Source organism: Hyla sarda, chromosome 1, assembly GCF_029499605.1.
Source record: "Hyla sarda isolate aHylSar1 chromosome 1, aHylSar1.hap1, whole genome shotgun sequence".
NCBI lineage: Eukaryota > Metazoa > Chordata > Amphibia > Anura > Hylidae > Hyla > Hyla sarda.
In genome coordinates this window covers 38,893,714-38,912,407 of record NC_079189.1, presented here as the reverse complement: position 1 = coordinate 38,912,407, position 18,694 = coordinate 38,893,714, and the positions used below count along the sequence as shown (strand labels likewise).

At 37.5% G+C, this 18,694-nt stretch overlaps 2 protein-coding genes across 3 annotated transcripts in view; one reads left to right on the top strand and one right to left on the bottom strand.

The window, feature by feature from the left end:
• Window positions 1–789: 789 nt before the first annotated feature.
• LOC130300493 (forkhead box protein I1c-like) overlaps window positions 790–18,694 on the top strand; it is a 40,551-nt gene continuing 22,646 nt past the window's right edge. Inside the window, exon 1 of the mRNA XM_056551550.1 lies at window positions 790–798. The gene's annotated coding sequence lies outside the window, so the exon portion shown is untranslated. The remainder of the gene's footprint in view (window positions 799–18,694) is intronic.
• Window positions 2,502–10,316, bottom strand: LOC130300468 (forkhead box protein I1c-like). 2 transcript variants are annotated; one of them, XM_056551545.1, is made up of 3 exons: window positions 10,220–10,316; window positions 3,953–4,849; window positions 2,502–3,275 (listed from the first exon to the last, which is right to left on the bottom strand). In XM_056551545.1, the coding sequence occupies exons 2-3, from the start codon at window positions 4,536–4,538 to the stop codon at window positions 2,722–2,724; spliced, it is 1,140 nt and encodes a 379-aa protein (XP_056407520.1). In that variant the 5' UTR covers window positions 4,539–4,849; window positions 10,220–10,316; the 3' UTR covers window positions 2,502–2,721. The 2 variants fall into 2 exon arrangements, with proteins under 2 accessions (XP_056407520.1, XP_056407522.1); XM_056551547.1 differs by lacking the exon at window positions 10,220–10,316 and adding an exon at window positions 9,968–9,989.

The following is an 18,694-nucleotide window of genomic DNA, read 5'->3' as shown; positions in this document are numbered from 1 at the left end:
ACTACAATATATATTTTTCCCATAGTTTAGCCCGTTAATAGGGTGGTCCGGGATTAGAAATAAATCCTAATCCTTATGTAATCTAATTCAGCAATGTGTCCCGTTTGCGTTACATTTGTCTCTATTGAGCTAATCCGAATGAAATGAACTGCGACAATGTACATGCATGAATCAACACATACACATATTTACAATAAAAATAACAATAATTATAGTAAAATCAATAATATTAATCATAATATCAATCATAAAGCTTCTGATAGATTCATAATATTCAAATATAAAAGAATAATCACTGAATATTTAGTCATAAATATTTGTTATCATTACAGAACGAATAGTGAGAAAATACTAGATAAAGGAGACCTCCAACCCAAGGAGCCCTGCAATGTTATATCACTGTTTTTTGGGGGAATAGTTAATGTTTTAGGTATCTTCTAATGTTCCATTTGCGTTCACATGGCGTTATTGCTATGCGTTTTATAGGAAGAAAACGTGTCGGTTAATGGACGCTAAAAATGGATAGTGCTGTATACAGCACAGGGTAATCTGTTTCCCATTGACTTACATTATAAGAAAATAAAGCGTATACTTTTTTGTTGTGTGTACAAAATAGCATAGGTGACCACATTTTCCATACAGCAAAGTATAAACAAACTGCAACAGAAAGTGAAAGTGAAACCAAAATGCAGTGTGAGCGTAACCTAACTTTATAAATTAATGGACATAACACTAGATCGCTAATAAAAATTATAGACGGGCGCTCTTGGTGTATATTATTTGGTGCAATGGGATCAGGTAAATGTTCATAGCAGCAATAGACTTATAGATAGATTCATGTCTATGGAAAAAAAGTGTACAAAATGTATAATCTCTATTTAGATGGATATGATATGGATAGGTGTGAGATAGATAGATAGATAGATAGAAGGAGAGCAGCACCCTAGGCAAACAAGAATCGGTGCACGCAGAGTCCAGACCCGGGTCAGGGATCCATATGTAAGCAAAAAATGGAAATATCCGCAGCACACTGAGTAGTAAAATCCATAAAAGTTTTATTCCATCCCAGTGAGGGTGTCCAGAACAACGTTTCAACCAGCTCCCTGGTCTTTTTCAAGCTTGGAGCTTGAAAAAGACCAGGGAGCTGGTTGAAACGTTGTTCTGGACACCCTCACTGGGATGGAATAAAACTTTTTGGGATTTTACTACTCAGTGTGCTGCGGATATTTCCATTTTTTTTTTTTTTTAGATAGATAGATAGATAGATATGAGATAGATAGATAGTTAGATAGGAGATAGATAGATAGATATGGGATAGATAGATATGATATAGATAGATATTAGATAGATATGAGATAGATATGAGATAGATAGATAGATAGATAGATAGATAGATAGATAGATAGGAGATAGATAGATAGATAGATATGAGATAGATAGATATGAGATAGATAGATAGATAGTTAGATAGGAGATAGATAGATAGATAGATAGATATGAGATAGATAGATATGAGATAGATAGATATGAGATAGATAGGTATTAGATAGATATGAGATAGATATGAGATAGATAGATAGATAGATAGATAGGAGATAGATATGAGATAGTTAGATAGATATGAGATAGATAGATATGAGATAGATAGATAGATATGAGATAGATAGATAAATATAGATAGATATGAGATAGATAGATAAATGGATATAGATATGAGATAGATATGACATAAGATTAACATAGAGAGATAGATATGAGATAGATAAATATGAGATAGATAGATATGAGAGATAGCAAGATAGATAGAAGTTAGATAGATATAAGATAGATAGATAAATGTGAGATAGATAAATACATAGATATAAGATACATATAGAAATAGATTATATACAATAGATATTATAAATAGATAGTTAGATAGATAGATACTGAAGATAGTATGTTATAGATAAATAGATATATAAATAGATAGATATGAGATAGATAGATAGATATATAGGAGATAGATAGATAGATAGGAGATAGACAGATATGAGATAGATAAATAGATATAGATATGAGATAGATATGACATAAGATTTACATAGATAGATAGATATGAGATAGATAGATATGATAGATAGATAGTAAGATAGATAGAAGTTAGATAGATATAAGATAGATAGATAAATATGATATAGATAAATACATAGATATAAGATACATATAGAGATAGATTATGTACAATAGATATTATAAATAGATAGATAGATACTGTAGAAGGTATGTTATAGATAAATAGATACATAAATAGATAAACAAGATCCATTCAAACCATAATTTTGTTACATGATTTATTGCAAAACTCATACAAACAGTCTCTTGGGTAATATATAAAAATATGAAACTTGTTATAAATAAAAGCAGTAAAAAATATGCGCCCCTCCCCTCCCCCCCCCCCCCCCGTTCAGATTTATACACTGTGTGATGTCTACACAACTATTTACACGGTAGTTATCTGTGTGCTGTCATTTGTGGTTAGCACTTTAGAATAAACTTCTACAGATTAAAAAAAGGAAAAACAGCAGCGGTCTATTGCGACTACGAATTGTGTCACATTATGAAGATGTCCTGTTCATTTTTAAGTCTGTGTTTCGCATTTCTTAAAAAGTTTGCGCAATTGACAAAAAAAAAAAAAAAGAGTATCTGCCAACAGCGGCCGCCATAATATATGTCCCGGGATTACACTTCGCTGCCTTCCCTGGAGTAGATGAGGCTGTTGACGCTGAAATTGTTATAAAAATGGCTGTTGAATTGGCTGTTTTGATTGGAGCCGCTGAAAGAGTTGTAGTAGGGGCCTCTGTTTAGGTGCAAACTGTCCTGCAGGTCTGCAGATGGTTCTACCGCAGGGCCTGAGGTGAAACTGCTTAATCCAGTGATGTTCCTCTGAGAGAGTTCATTGACCAGCCCCAGAGACATCTGTCTGTTCACTGAGCTGGAGTCCAAGGAGGAGGTCATACTGCTAAAAAAGTTATTCAAACAAGGGGTAGAGGTGATTCCGGGGGGAGATGTGCTCTTCCGATCATCTGAGGAGGCTTCCATCTCTGGGGATGAAGGGGTCATCATAGATGGGCTATCACCCCCTTTCCTCCCTAGGGCCGTGCGACCTTCTTCACCTTTAGCTGTGACAGCGTCAGTGTTGTTGGGTTCTGTTCTGCGCTTTCTTTTCCGGCGAAAGTTTCCATTGTCAAACATCTTCTCACAGTTGGGATCCAGGGTCCAGTAATTGCCCTTGCCTAAACATTGAGAAAGAAATACAATGTAAATAAAATAGAACTATAAAAAAAAAAAAAAAAAAAAACAATAGCGTAGCAAACTTTTTGATGATAAATAAGTATGTAAAATAGTAAAAACTAAACAGAAACTAAACACTCAAAAAGACAAAACAGAAAAAAACTAAATCTAACAAAGTGCCCACAAATGTTAACATTAAAAAATTCCAAGTAGTACATTCTATTTTTAACCCTTTTTTTGAGTCAGAAGAATTCTATTTCCGATCATTCTGAAAGTTCACGCACTCTTTATGTTTTTTTTTTCTCTTTGCTACTTATAATAAAAAATATGCTTTCAATTACTTAAATGTTTCAACTTGTCATTTATCCCTTTTTATAACATTTCCTGGATCCATTACCTCTTAGACTACTTTTTACAAATTTCTTCTGACATACAATTTGTTATGCTTCGTTACACCCGGGCTATTTGAGGGTAAGAACTTCATCAGTAGAATTATACAGATTGGAAGGCACAAGGGTTAAAAGCATTCGTTATTTGACATGATTTTTTTGTTCTTTTTTTTTTGGAAATTACGACATAAAAATAAAAAATACAATACAAAAAGAAAAGTTGATGGAAAATAGAAAAAAATCATAATAACAATAAAGAATGATTTCAATGGTTTTAAGTAGGATAGTACCTGGGTCATCCTCATCTCTTGGCACTTTCTTGAAGCAGTCGTTCAAGGATAAATTGTGCCGGATAGAATTTTGCCATCCTGCTTTACTCTTCTTATAGAAGGGAAAGTTGTCCGCCACGTACTGGTATATCTGGCTCAGGGTTAGCTTCTTCTCCGGAGTGTTTTGTATGGCCATGGCAATGAGAGCTGAGTAAGAATATGGAGGCCTCACCAGCTTCAAAAGTTCCTCCTGAGAAGCTATGGACAACCAGCCAAGATCTGTCCCACTGAAACCTGACGAATTTGGCAGAAACTGTCTCTGAGATCCATAAGAAGGTGGCATATAGGAGTTTGGGTTATTTCCATGAAGGTAACTGGGCGTATTGTTGACTCCGGGCCCACCAAGCCATAAGTAAGGGTTAGTGGAAGGTGGATAGTCTCCAATTCCATAGTTGGCTGCTCTTTGAGATGAATGTAAGTTCTGCTGGTGGTACATACTGAAGTTGTCACAGTACACCGCCATCTCTGTGGCTTCCTGGGCACTTTTCGGATGAGTCTGATGAAGGTTTGTAGATCTCTGATGGGCTGCGAGATGAATTGAGTTCATACTCTTCTTCAGCACCTTCACACATTAAGGTGCTTCTGGCAACAGGTGCCTAATGGATTTGGAGTGCTGTCTTTATACCTCTCCGCAGAGTAGTGATCCTCCCCGCCTGGGGCCAGTGATGGGTGTGCTTTCACATGTTAGTCTTTTCTCAACAGCCAGTTGGATGCCTCAGTTGAAAGACAGGGGTGTGCAAAGTGAAGGACTGATCACCGAAGAGGCACCACGGAGAACAATCTGTCTTTTTTCTTCCCCCCCATTCATTGTTCTACTGATCTGTCTGCAACTGCAATTCAAGATTTCTTTTTTGCTGACTTGGATGTAATTTGGGAAATTTCATAAAAGAAAAAAAAAAAACAACAATCAGACTCAAAAAGGCAAGTTCACCGAAATGATGGATGAGAATCTCCCCAAAAAGTTTTATTACCTTTATTTACGTTCATTAGATTGTAAAATATTCTTATCTGTTAAACCGGTATTTAATTTTGCAGCTAATCTTTTAGGAATGATTAATAAAAACTGTAACTATTAAAGTATAATACAATTATAATAGTAATTGTAATAATTTAATACAACTAGGAGTAATAATAACAAATAATCGGAAAAAAATAACCACAGCAAATCATGATCATAATAAGTTGTCTCTAAAACAGGAGTTTATTAAGGTGATATAATTATGTGTATATATAATAATAATAATAATAATAATAATAATAATAATTTTTCCATTACAGTTATATCTTAAATGATGTTAAATGATAATTAAAATTATTATTATTATTATTATTATTATTAATAATAAAAAAATATATATTAGTTGTATGTAGTTTTGCTTGGTTCATGTATCATATGCCCATGTTTCAATGTTTTGTCAGTTTTAGAAACCATAATATGACTTGTTTAACAGTTTTAGTAAAAAAAAAAAAAAAAAAAGATTAACAAAAAAGTTTTCCTGTTTTCTTTTCTTTTTTGGTAAACAATTCGTTGAAGATATTACCGTAAATATGTTTTTGTTTTGTTCTTGCTATGTACATTAGTTGATTGAGAATTAATAATTATAGTCTTATGGTTTTTTATTGTTTTTTTTCTTTGTTGTTTGATTGTGATACACTGGTGGAAAAGATGTGTATGTCCATTATAATAGATAGGTAGATAGATAGAGAAATAAATAGATATAAGATAAATAGATAGATAGATATGAGATAGATAGATAAATAAATAAATAAATAAATAGATATAAGATAAATAAATAGATAGATATGAGATAGATAGATATGAGATAGATAGATAGATATGAGATAGATAGATAGATAGATATGAGATAGATAGATATGAGATAGATAGATAGATAAATAGATAGAAAGATATGAGATAGATAGATATTAGATAGATAGATAGATAAATAGATAGAAAGATATGAGATAGATAGATAAATAGAGATAGATATGAGATAGATAGATATATATGAGATAGATAGATAGATATGAGATAGATAGATATGAGATAGATAGATATGAGATAGATAGATAGATATGAGATAGATAGATATGAGATAGATGGATATGAGTAGATAGATAGATAGATAGATAGATATGAGATAGATAGATAGATAGATATGAGATAGATAGATAGATAGATAGATAGATATGAGATAGATAGATATGAGATAGATAGATATGAGATAGATAGATATGAGATAGATAGATAGATAGATATGAGATAGATAGATATGAGATAGATAGATATGAGATAGATATGTGATAGATAGATAGATAGATAGATAGATAGATATGAGATAGATAGATAGATAGATATGAGATAGATATGTGATAGATAGATATGAGATAGATATGTGATAGATAGATAGATAGATATGAGATAGATAGATAGATAGATATGAGATAGATATGTGATAGATAGATATGAGAAAGATAGATATGAGATAGATATGAGATAGATAGATAAGAGATAGATAGATATGAGATAGATATGAGATAGATAGAAAAATTTGATAAATAGATAGTTTTGGTCTTACATAATTTTTTAGCAGTGTAACATTTCGTGATATATTGATTTAGTCATAATATAAGGTACCTGCATAATGCTAATCGTAAACTGTTTATAGAAGATAGGTAGATACTCTAGATAGATAATTTATGGTCAAAAATAACTTTTGTACAGTGCAATAGTTGTGTTATAAAATGTACATACATTTTTACCAAATAATAATAATAAAATGTATAATCTGGTGTCATATAGGAAATAAACTATTCCCCCTAATATTTTATTAATGTACTGTACATTGTGTTCCTACCATTTCTCTCTCCTGCCTGTGTTACATTAATTCAATGATAAATCTTTACTTTAGTGATGGAATACTTGTCCTGTACAATACAATGTCAGTGAGATAATAGGGAGATTACAAGAAGAACGTTACTATTTGTACTTGTGACCACTAGAAATATAAATAATACTTCTGGCATTAGATACCATCAAAGAACCAGAGAACATTCCGGGAATCCAATCAGCCTCTTATCCAGGGATATCTAATGCTCATTTAATGAGGCCGGTCATTTGTAACTTTGTGGGGTTTTTGAGCATTTTTGGTTTCTTATAACATAAGTTGAAGTCAACGGATCTTATGAATATTACATGAGGGGACGTTGAAGACATTTGTGGTGATGACAGCTTCTGCCTGTGATATGAATAGTGTATGGAGATTATTTATGAATATTACATGACTATGAGAGGCTGCAATATTATAGGGATTTTTAGGGACTATATGAACCACCTGCTTAATGCTAGGAGTAGAATGATAAATAGATAAATAGGTCAATCAGATAGAAAAATATGAGATAGATAATTGGATATAAAATAGATACATTGGTAGAATAGATAGAAATATCTGAGATAGATAATAGATAGGTAGATATATGTATGTATGTATATATATATATATATATATATATATATATATAATAGATAAATGGGTAGAGCAGATAGATAGATAGGTAGATAGATAGATAGGAGGTAGGTAGGTAGGTAGGTAGATAGATATGAAGTAGATAGATTAATAATAAAAATAATAATAATTTGAATGGAGTGGACGCAGATAGATATTAGATAGATAGACGAATAGATACATATGAGATACATAGATAGATATGATGTAGATAGATAGATAGATATGAGATAGATAGATAGATAGATATGGGATAGATAGATATGATACAGAGATAGATAGATAGATAGATAGATAGATAGATAGATAGATGGATAGATAGGAGATAAATAGATAGATAGATAGATATGAGATAGATATGAGATAGATAGGTATGAGATAGATATGAGATAGATAGATAGATATAGATAGATAGATAGATAGATAGGAGATAGATATGAGATAGATAGATATGAGATAGATAGATAAATATGAATAGATAGATAGATATGAGATAGAGAGATAGATAATAGTGATGAGCGGCAGGGGCCATATTCGAATTATTGATATTTTGTGTATATATGCTTACGAAATTCGCATATTTTCTATGTTCGTTCACTTCTTTTTTTCCATGTGAAAATCGTTCACTATTTTTTACACAGTACACATCATTGTTGTGATGTATACTGTGAAGAAAAAATAAAAACAAATATTCGCCATTACGAATATATAGCGCTATATCAAAATTGCAAAGTGCCGATAATCGCGGTAAAAATTTGCATTTCCAATATTCACGCTCAACAATAGATAGATAGGAGATAGATATGAGATAGATAGATAGATAGATATGAGATAGATAGATATGAGATAGATAGATATGAGATAGATAGATAGATAGATATGAGATAGATAGATATGAGATAGATAGATATGAGATAGATATATAGATATGAGAAAGATTGATATGAGATAGATAGATAGATATGAGATAGATATATATGAGATAGATAGATAGATAGGAGAGAGATAGATAGATATGAGATAGATAGATATGAGATAGATAGATATGAGATAGATAGATAGATAGACATGATATAGATAGATAGATAGATATGAGATAGATAGATATGAGATAGATAGATATGAGATAGATAGATAGATAGATATGAGATAGATAGATATGAGATAGATAGATATGAGATAGATAGATAGATAGACATGATATAGATAGATAGATAGATATGAGATAGATAGATATGAGATAGATAGATATGAGATAGATAGATAGATATGAGATAGATAGATATGAGATAGATAGATATGATATAGATAGATAGATAGATAGATAGATAGATAGATAGACATGATATAGATAGATAGATAGATATGAGATAGATAGATATGAGATAGATAGATATGAGATAGATAGATAGATAGATATGAGATAGATAGATATGAGATAGATAGATATGAGATAGATAGATATGAGATAGATAGATAGATAGATAGATATGAGATAGATAGATAGATATGAGATAGATAGATAGATATGAGATAGATATGAGATAGATAGATATGAGATAGATAGATATGAGATAGATAGATATGAGATAGATAGATAGATAGATAGATAGATATGAGATAGATAGATATGAAATAGATCCAGTGGGCACTGTTAGGCTGGGTTCACACTACAGAATTTCCACCCGGAATTCCACTGCAGTCTGTGGCTGTTTTCGCCATGACATAGTGTTGGAAATTTATTAAAACCTGTGCAGAGGAAAAGTTGACCAGTGCCTCATAGTAACCAATCAGATCACTGCTTTCATTTTCCAGAGGCCAAAAAATGAAAGAAGCGATCTGATTGGTTGCTATGGGCAACTGGTCAACTTTTCCACTGCACAGGTTTTGATAAATCCCCCCCAGTGTACCTGAGCTTTGGCTCTCTTGTAGTAATGTCATGTGAAATCTGGAAATGGTGCATTATGGGAACCAAAATAAAACAAACAGGATTTAGGCATTTCTATTTTAGAGATATTGGGGGAGATTCATCAAAACATGTGCTAAGAAAAAGTTGAGCAGTTGCCCATAGCAACCAATCATATCATGCCACCCAACCTTTTCCAAAAAACTGGAATATGGTTGCTTTGCCAGCCAGATATTTTCTTCAGGAGACTAGGAAAGCTGGGTGACAGTGCAGAGCTCAGAGTACTTCACCAATAGAGTGTTTTCAAAACCTGTGCAGAAGAAGATGCTTAGATTGCTTATTTTATTCTTCAGAAGTCTTGTTAAAAATGAAAGAAGCGATCTGATTGGTTGCTATGGGCAACTGGTCAACTTTTCCTCTACACAGGTTTTGATAAATCCCCCCCCCCCCCCATAGTCTGGGTTTTAGGATCATGTGTGGTCATGTATGGTTATATAAGTTTAGCTGTAACTTCATGCGAGATGTTATTATAATCTCTGCAGCAGGGTCATTATAGCCACACACATTGTCAGTAGGTGGCGCTCACACGTCACTCCACTCAATGTCACATCAGACGAGTAGATTTCTACAAGTCACTTCTAGTAATGTCTAGGTGAGCATATGGAGCCATCTAGGGGTGAACTGGGGAACTACAGGAAGATTTCAGTTAGAAAGTGATGGCTGCCTGGACACAGGAAGGAATAATCAATAGTAAAGATTTGTTCTTGGAAACATCCATGTTTCATTATCCATGACTGACGGTATCATTTATCTTACCTTCTACATATACAGACTCATCATTAGCAAGATTGTAATAGTAAAGAGCGATTAAAGTTCAATCATCCCGCACTGATGTTCATTCATCTTTCTTAATCACTTGTCCTGTAATGTCCCTGGGACTGTGGGTACAGGAATCTCTATGCAAGTTTGTATAGTGTGGTGGCCCAGTACGGGATGGTGTTTCCTCGTACCTTTCCTGCCCTGTCAGGCAGTGTCCCTCAGTGTCCCCAGGGCCCCCTGCAGTTGTTTCCCCCATGTAAATATGTTGCGTATTATATTACGTGTTGTATCTTTAATAAATGTACCATGTAATTGTTACCCAGGAGGTACTAGTAACCAGCTGACTCCAAAGGTGACCCCAAAGTCTCCCCCATATAAACCCTCGGTAGAGCTAGCTTCCCTCTCTTGTTCCTGAGGTCCACTGCAGTCATGTTGTCTTAGTGTGTGTGTCCAGAATATTGGAGGCCTTAAGTCAAGTCCTGCAGCCACAAGCCAAGTGCAAAGTAAGCTAAAGTTACAGTCCTGTCAGTCAAGTCAAGTCTTCTGTCTATCCAGTGTGGCCTGCACTAAATTCTCCTGTCTACTACAAGTCCCAGCAAACCTGTGAGGTCTCTGTGTCACTGGTCACCTCCTTGGGCCCTAGCTGTACTGCATAGACTGTACCTTCTGTCTACCCTCAGTAAAGCTACCATTGTCTGTAACTTGGCGTTGGTGTCATCATTGCCCCTGTGCCTAGCCCAGGATCCAGCGGTATACCTTTGGGTGGTTAAGCCTAAACCATGCCCTGGCTTCATGAACACAAGGGGTTAAAACGATCTGCCCCTAGGGCAACAAAATCTGCCCTGCACCACACACCCCGCCATTATCACAACTTTTGGCGTCACAAACAGGATACGGTTGTGTGCCTTCTTCCACAAGTCCTCCCCCCCAGTCTGAACTGTGTCCAATATTGTCAACAAGAAAATTGCATGCCGATGCATCAGAAAGTGTACGGGACTTTGTTTATGAAAAGTGTTTTACTCGTGGCGCTTGTAAAATAGAGGGGGAGGTGAAGAAAAGACTGTCACTGAAGTAATGTTATGTCCCAAGATGTCTGCCACCATACCTGAAAGGGTTAATCTGTTGGAAGAAAAGAGCGTGAATGGATCCTGCCATGGCTAGCGTCCTGCCCCCGAGCGTGGAAGCCAAGTCGTAGTTCCTAGTCCCAAGTGGAACTTGAAAGGTTCGCCCCTTGTTGCCAGGGGGGCTGAAGAAGAGGACGCACCGCTGAGTCACTTTGGGTCCCGGGCCCTGCTGATGAAGAAGTTCTGTCCGGTGGCCATTTTGCTGGAGACCGATATAAGAAGCGGAGTTCAACCTCTTCAATCTTGCGGAAGTTCCACTATATGTCTCCTCATGCTGCTGCCACCTCTACGCTGGGGCATTCAGCCACTATATTGTCTCCTCATGCTGCCGCCAACTCCAGGCTGTGTCATTCAGCCACTATACATTCTCCTCATGCTGCCGCCACTTCCACGCTGTGTCATTCAGCCACTATATGGTCTCTTCATGATGCCGTCACCTCCACGCTGTGACATTCATCACTATATGGTGTCCTCATACTGATGCCACCTCCACGCTCTGTCATTGTGCCGCTCTCCACGGCAGTGATTCTAAAAGCGATGCCGGTAATCTGCATGTTATTCTGAATAATTCTGAATAACAGTATTATTTCACTACCCCAGCATACTCCATATGCATCTTAGAACACAGCAAAGTGTTCTATACCCCTATTGAAGCTCTCTGTAGGCCAGAAATAGCTGTTTTTAGTACTGTTTTGCCGCAAATAAATTCGGACCAAACAATTTTTGGGGGAAAAGTCAGCAAATCGGCCGAATCAAATTTTTGCAAAAAAATTTGCTCATCTTTAATTAAAACCCACATTTTTTTTTTTCATTTTTTTAAATGCATCTAAGGAGTGTAAAATAACAGGACATTTTTTTGGTGGTGTGAAAACATAAGGCCACGTTTACACTGCTTAAAATGTGCTGAATGTCTGCCCGTAAAACACGTGGACATTCTGTAAGTTAGAATAATCTGGCTGCACTAGAACCGCTCAGGAATGCACCGTCTCATAGACGTCAATGCATTTCCGGGCAAAATCAGCAAAAAATAAAATAGACAAGTCTTTTCTTTTTGTGGACGCCGGAATTGGGATTTCCTGTGAAGAGTGCAGCAGAATCTTATTGACAACAATGGGATTCTGCTGCAGCGGAATGTCCGTGGAGAATATTGAGACAGAATTCTGCACGTACATTCCTCTGTGTGAACATACCCTAAAAGGGGAATTTGTGCATAGGTGTGCCTAATTGATTTGTTGGGGAGGGGGATGTGTATGCATAATTAACAAATTTAAAAAAAATGCAAAAAAAATGCTTGCTTTAAATTCAAAGCAATAGAGGAAAAGTAACATGAGCCAAATTCACTAAGAGAAATTAAAATTGCCCAGGCAAAACTAATGCCAGGAATGGACTGTTACTTCTTGTGAACCTTTGTTTCAATCAGGATGGGCGAAGTCCGTTTGCAATGGGCCCTTGTATTTGCATTTTTTACTTCCTTTGTTTATTTAGGTTTACAAAATGTAGAACAATCGAATATTTACAAAAGAAAGAGATCCACCTGAACGACGTGCGAAAGAGAGGAGCGTGAAAAATCTTATTGGACTTAAAGGGGTATTCCAGGCAAAACCTTTTTTTTATATATATCAACTGGCTACGGAAAGTTAAACAGATTTGTAAATTACTTCTATTAAAAAATCTTAATCCTTTCAATAGTTATTAGCTTCTGAAGTTTTCTGTCTAACTGCTCAATGATGATGTCACGTCCCGGGAGCTGTGCATGATGGGAGAACATCCCCATAGGAGCTGAGTCATCAGGACGTGAGTCATCAGAGAGCAGTTAAACAGAAAACAACAACTCAACTTCAGAAGCTGATAACTATTGGAAGGATTAAGATTTTTTAATAGAAGTAATTTACAAATCTGTTTAACTTTCCGGAGCCAGTTGATATATAAAAGAAAAGTTTTGGCCTGGAATACCCCTTTAATAAATGCATCAATAAAGGGTTTTTCATAGGAACCAGCTCCCTTCTTAGGCTATGTTCACACAGCGGAATTTCAGCAGATTTTTGTGGATTTTCTGTGTTTATAAACACAGAGTCCCCATAACTTTAATGGGGCTCTGAATGGAATGCCACACAATAAAAATAAAAAAAAGTCCTTAATTTAGCGGAATCCGGAATGTGACAATTCCATGGCGGAATGTCAGCCAGAGAAATTTCACTGTGTTAATCGGAAAGTGGAATCCCCATTGAAGTTAGTGTACAGGGAATTTAGCAGAATTTTCAAGAAGAATTTTTGCACGGAAATTACGCCGTGTGATCATAGACTTATACTTGGCTTGTTCCCTCCTTATCAGATATTTATTGTAAAGTCTACACCAGCAGTCTCTAAACTGTGGACCTCCAGCTGATGCAAAACTACAACTCCCAGCATGGCCGGACACGGATTTATGTGACTTTTTTTCCGTAACTTTGGCGCAATTCTTTAGCGCATTGTTTTTTTGTGCCAAAGTTTGGCGCATTTTCTCCACTGTCCATTTTTTAAACTTTCTCATAATCACACGGTCCTGTGTGTGATTTTTTACTTTGGTCAGTAATTCATCATTTGCGCCAATAGATCTTTGGTGCAATTTTGCGTCTTTAGGTTTTTTTTCGGCGCAATTCACCGCCAAGAAATTTTGTACATGGAAAACACACATAGCAATGTCAGAAAATGTAAAGGCGTCAAAATACAAAAAAAAAAAAAAATTTGTGAAAGCAGCGACACCTCCGGGGCTGCGCAATACTATCCTGCGACATAGTTGTCTCAGAGGGACTTTCACCCTCCGATGAGCCAACTTTGGACATGGCCACACAGGTTCAGGAAAGGTAAGTACTAAAAGTAACCAAAAAAATTATAATAATAAAATCCATGTCACATGGTGGCTATAAACCCCACAAAAGAAAATAACTCACGTCACTTGCTGATATACTGCAGGAGGGACTCCGAAATGGCTGCTCTACAGGGTAAAATACGCTCTACAGGGCAAAAGGCTGATTTCAACATTTGAGCTAAAATTACTAACAATGTGCACCAAATGATAAATTTGGTGCACGTCCACAAAAACCAAAGTGAAAAAAAAAAAAGGCTAAAAAGAAACTGTCAACAGGCAAAATGTATAAATACCCCCCATGGACCACACATGGTTCTTCTGAATTGCACTTAGATCCCCATAGCATGGACACACACTGACAACAGGGGGCACCGCTGCCAATGGGGTGCCAGACCTAATGTGCCTACAGAAATAGTGAGTAGAGATCACAATTGGTTATTCACACAGCAGTGGACCCTTGACTAGGGGAGAGTAGAGTTACGCTACTCTTGCACCTTGACTACCCCCTTTTACTTACCACTATCCCCATATATAACCACAGACTCGTCGTATGGGGCAAAGGCCACAGCGGACCAACCGTTTTATTAACAAAATAACAATTATATACCATTTTACTCTTTAACCCCTTAAGGACTCAGCCCATTTTGGCCTTAAGGACTCAGACAATTTAATTTTTACGTTTTCATTTTTTCCTCCTCGCCTTCTAAAAATCATAACTCTTTTATATTTTCATCCACAGACTAGTATGAGGGCTTGTTTTTTGCGCGACCAGTTGTCCTTTGTAATGACATCACTCATTATATCATAAAATGTATGGCGCAACCAAAAAACACTATTTTTGTGGGGAAATTAAAACGAAAAACGCAATTTTGCTAATTTTGGAAGGTTTTGTTTTCACGCCGTACAATTTCTGGTAAAAATGACATGTGTTCTTTATTCTGAGGGTCAATACAATTAAAATAATACCCATTATTACGTACTTTTATATTATTGTTGCACTTAAAAAAAATCACAAACTTTTTAACCAAATTAGTACGTTTATAATCCCTTTATTTTGATGACCTATAACTTTTTTATTTTTCCGTATAAGCGGCGGTATGGGGGCTCATTTTTTGCGCCATGATCTTTACTTTTTTTTGATACCACATTTGCATATAAAAAACTTTTAATACATTTTTTATATTTTTTTTTTTTAATAAAATGTATTAAAAAAGTAGGAATTTTGTACTTTTTAAATTTTTTTTCGTTCACGCCGTTCACCGTACGGGATCATTAACATTTTATTTTAATAGTTCGGACATTTACGCACGCGGCGATACCAAATATGTCTATAAAAAATGTTTTTTACGCTTTTTGGGGGTAAAATAGGAAAAAACGGACGTTTTACTTTTTTATTGGGGGAGGGGATTTTTCACTTTTTTTTTACTTTTACTTTTACATTTTTTTACATTTTTTTTTACACTTGAATAGTCCCCATAGGGGACTATTCATAGCAATACCATGATTGCTAATACTGATCTGTTCTATGTATAGGACATAGAACGGATCAGTGTTTTCGGCTATCTTCTGCTCTGGTCTGCTCGATCTCAGACCAGAGCAGGAGACGCCGGGAGCCGCACGGAGGAAGGAGAGGGGACCTCCGTGCGGCGTTATGAATGATCGGATCCCCGCAGCAGCGCTGCGGGCGATCTGATCGTTCATTTTAATCGCGAACTGCCGCAGATGCCGGGATCTGTATTGATCCCGGCACCTGAGGGGTTAATGGCAGACGCCCGCGAGATCGCGGGCGTCGGCCATTGCCGGCGGGTCCCTGGCTGCGATCAGCAGCCGGGATCAGCCGCGCATGACACGGGCATCGCTCCGATGCCCGCGGTTATGCTTAGGACGTAAATGTACGTCCTGGTGCGTTAAGTACCACCTCACCAGGACGTACATTTACGTCCTGCGTCCTTAAGGGGTTAATACACAACAACAACTTAAATAACAAATAAACAACAAATAAATAGAATTTCCAACACCTGATCCAGGGTTAACATAACCTCCCAACCAAAAATATTTAACCCTCCCCATTCTGGAAGGGGACCTGAAGGCAGCTTCTCGTCCAAGCACTGTCTCCTACTTTGCCCTTGGTCGACCATCACCTGACCCAAGGGCACCACCTTCGGAGACCCACTCTGTCCGTTCCGCTAGGGACCCCCATGATTAGCTGGCTCCCAACCCAGCTCCCCCCGGCCATTAGGACCAGGGCCTCCACCATCCTTCCAGCATACCTCCAAATCCCCTTCCAGCTCACACCGCCGTAACAGAACAAAAACCCAGTCTCCGTACGAAAAACCAAAACCCTCCCAACCATCGGTACCAGCTCAAAAGGGGCGGGCGGGCGGGACACGGCTTCTCTCCCTGGAATGACTCCTCCCCTTCCTGTTCCTGCAACCCCTAGTCCCTTGCCTGCCTAGCTCCACCCACCTTAACCCCTCATCCCCCCCAGCCTAGCTCACCTTACCAATATCCTAAGTCCGCTACCTACACCCCCTGTCATGTGCCCCCTCCTCTCCCATTCTGTACTTTCCGGGGGCTTTCTTTGCTGTATCCACACAAGAAGAAAGCATCTCCCTGATGCAGGTAAAACTTTGGTTCTTTATTTTAGGAATACAGATAGAAGTTCACACACACACATAACGCTAACTTGTTTTGGGTTAGTGTTGCCCTAAGTCATTGCCTTGACTCCTGAAATGCGTCAGTGTTAGGAGTCATGCCCATGACTAAGAGCGTTACCCACCTAAAACAAGTTGACGCATTAGAAGTCCTGTCTGTATTCCTAAAATAAATAAATGTTTAGAGTACCCACACATGTTACACATATGAGAAACTGGCCACACACTATCAGACGGCTTATGGCTAAGTGGGCTTTTGACAACAGCTATGTCTTCTGATCCCACCGTACACGTGCATGCTCAGCTCAGCCGAGTGTACATGTTAGACATCTTCGATGGTAACGACCAACTGACCATTCCTTATCTCCTCCACTATCTGCAACTACGAGGGAAGTCAGAAGGCCTCCATACACATAAGGATGGTTGGCCATACCTTGGAAACATTTATCTAATCATCTAATGTGTAAAGACAGTTCAAAGGGGTACTGTGGTAGAAAACAATATATTTTAAATCAACTGGTGCCAGAAAGTTAAACAGATTTGTAAATGATATTTAAAAAAATATTTACCCTTCCAGTACTTTTTAGCAGCTGTATGCTACAGAGGAAATTCTTTTCTTTTTTAAATTGTTTTTTTGTCTTGTCCACAGTGCTCTCTACTGACACCTGATGCCCGTGTCAGGAACTGTCCAGAGAAGGAGAAAATCCCCATTGCAAACCTATGCTGCTCTGGACAGTTCCTGACACGGACAGAGGTGTCAGCAGAGAGCAGTGTGGACAAGACAAAAAAGAAATTAAAAAAGAATAGAATTTCCTCTGTAGCATACAGCTGCTAAAAAGTACTGGAAGGGTAAAGATTTTTTTAATAGAAGTCATTTACAAATCTGTTTAACTTTCTGGCACCAGTTGATTTAAAAAAACAAATGTTTTCCACCGGAGTACCCCTTCAATTACCACATTTCAGACAACCCTGATTATAATCAGTATGATTTATCTATAAATAAAACTCAATGTGCGTGTGTGTATGTATATATGTGTGTGTGTATGTATGTATGTATGTGTGTATATTTCAGCATCACGTCCAAACGGCTGAAGATATTAACATGAAACTTGGCACACATGTTACTTATATGTCAACAACAAACATAGGATAGGTGATTTAACCCTTACTCACCCCCATTTGCCAGGGGTGGGGTTTTTGTTTAAAGTCCCATACAAGTCTATGGGAAATACTGCATAACTTCCAAATGGCTGGAGATATTTCAGTAATACTTGGTCACATGTTACTTATATGTCCACTTAAAATACAGGATAGTTAATTTAACTCTTAACAACCCCTATTTGTGAGGGTCAAATTTTTTGTTTAACCCCTTAAGGACTCAGGACATTTGAGTACGTCCTGTCAAATCCCGGCCCCCCGCCGCTAGCCGGAGGGGAGCCGGTGCCCGATGCCTGCTGAAATCGTTCAGCAGGCATCGGGGCATATCGCCCAGGGGGGTCATTATGCCCCCCCATGTCGGCGATGGCCACAGATCGCTGGACAATTCAGTCCAGCGATCTGCGGCAAATTTCGGGTCAATTCCGGGTCAATCCGGGTCTCCGACGGCCCCGAACAGCCAGAGCCAGCAGGGGTGAGGTGGCACTGGTGCCACCTCACGATCGCCCTGATTCGTCGGCCGGATTACCGGCCGACCAATCAGGGCGCCTGCTGCGGGTGTCACTCCCGCAACCCGCTCCGCCCCTCTTCCGGAGGACGTGAGCGGGTGCGGGACGTGCACCCCAGGTGCTGGGGACCCCGATCCCCGGCGTCAATGTTGGGATCGGGGCCCCAGGAGCGACGGCCGCGG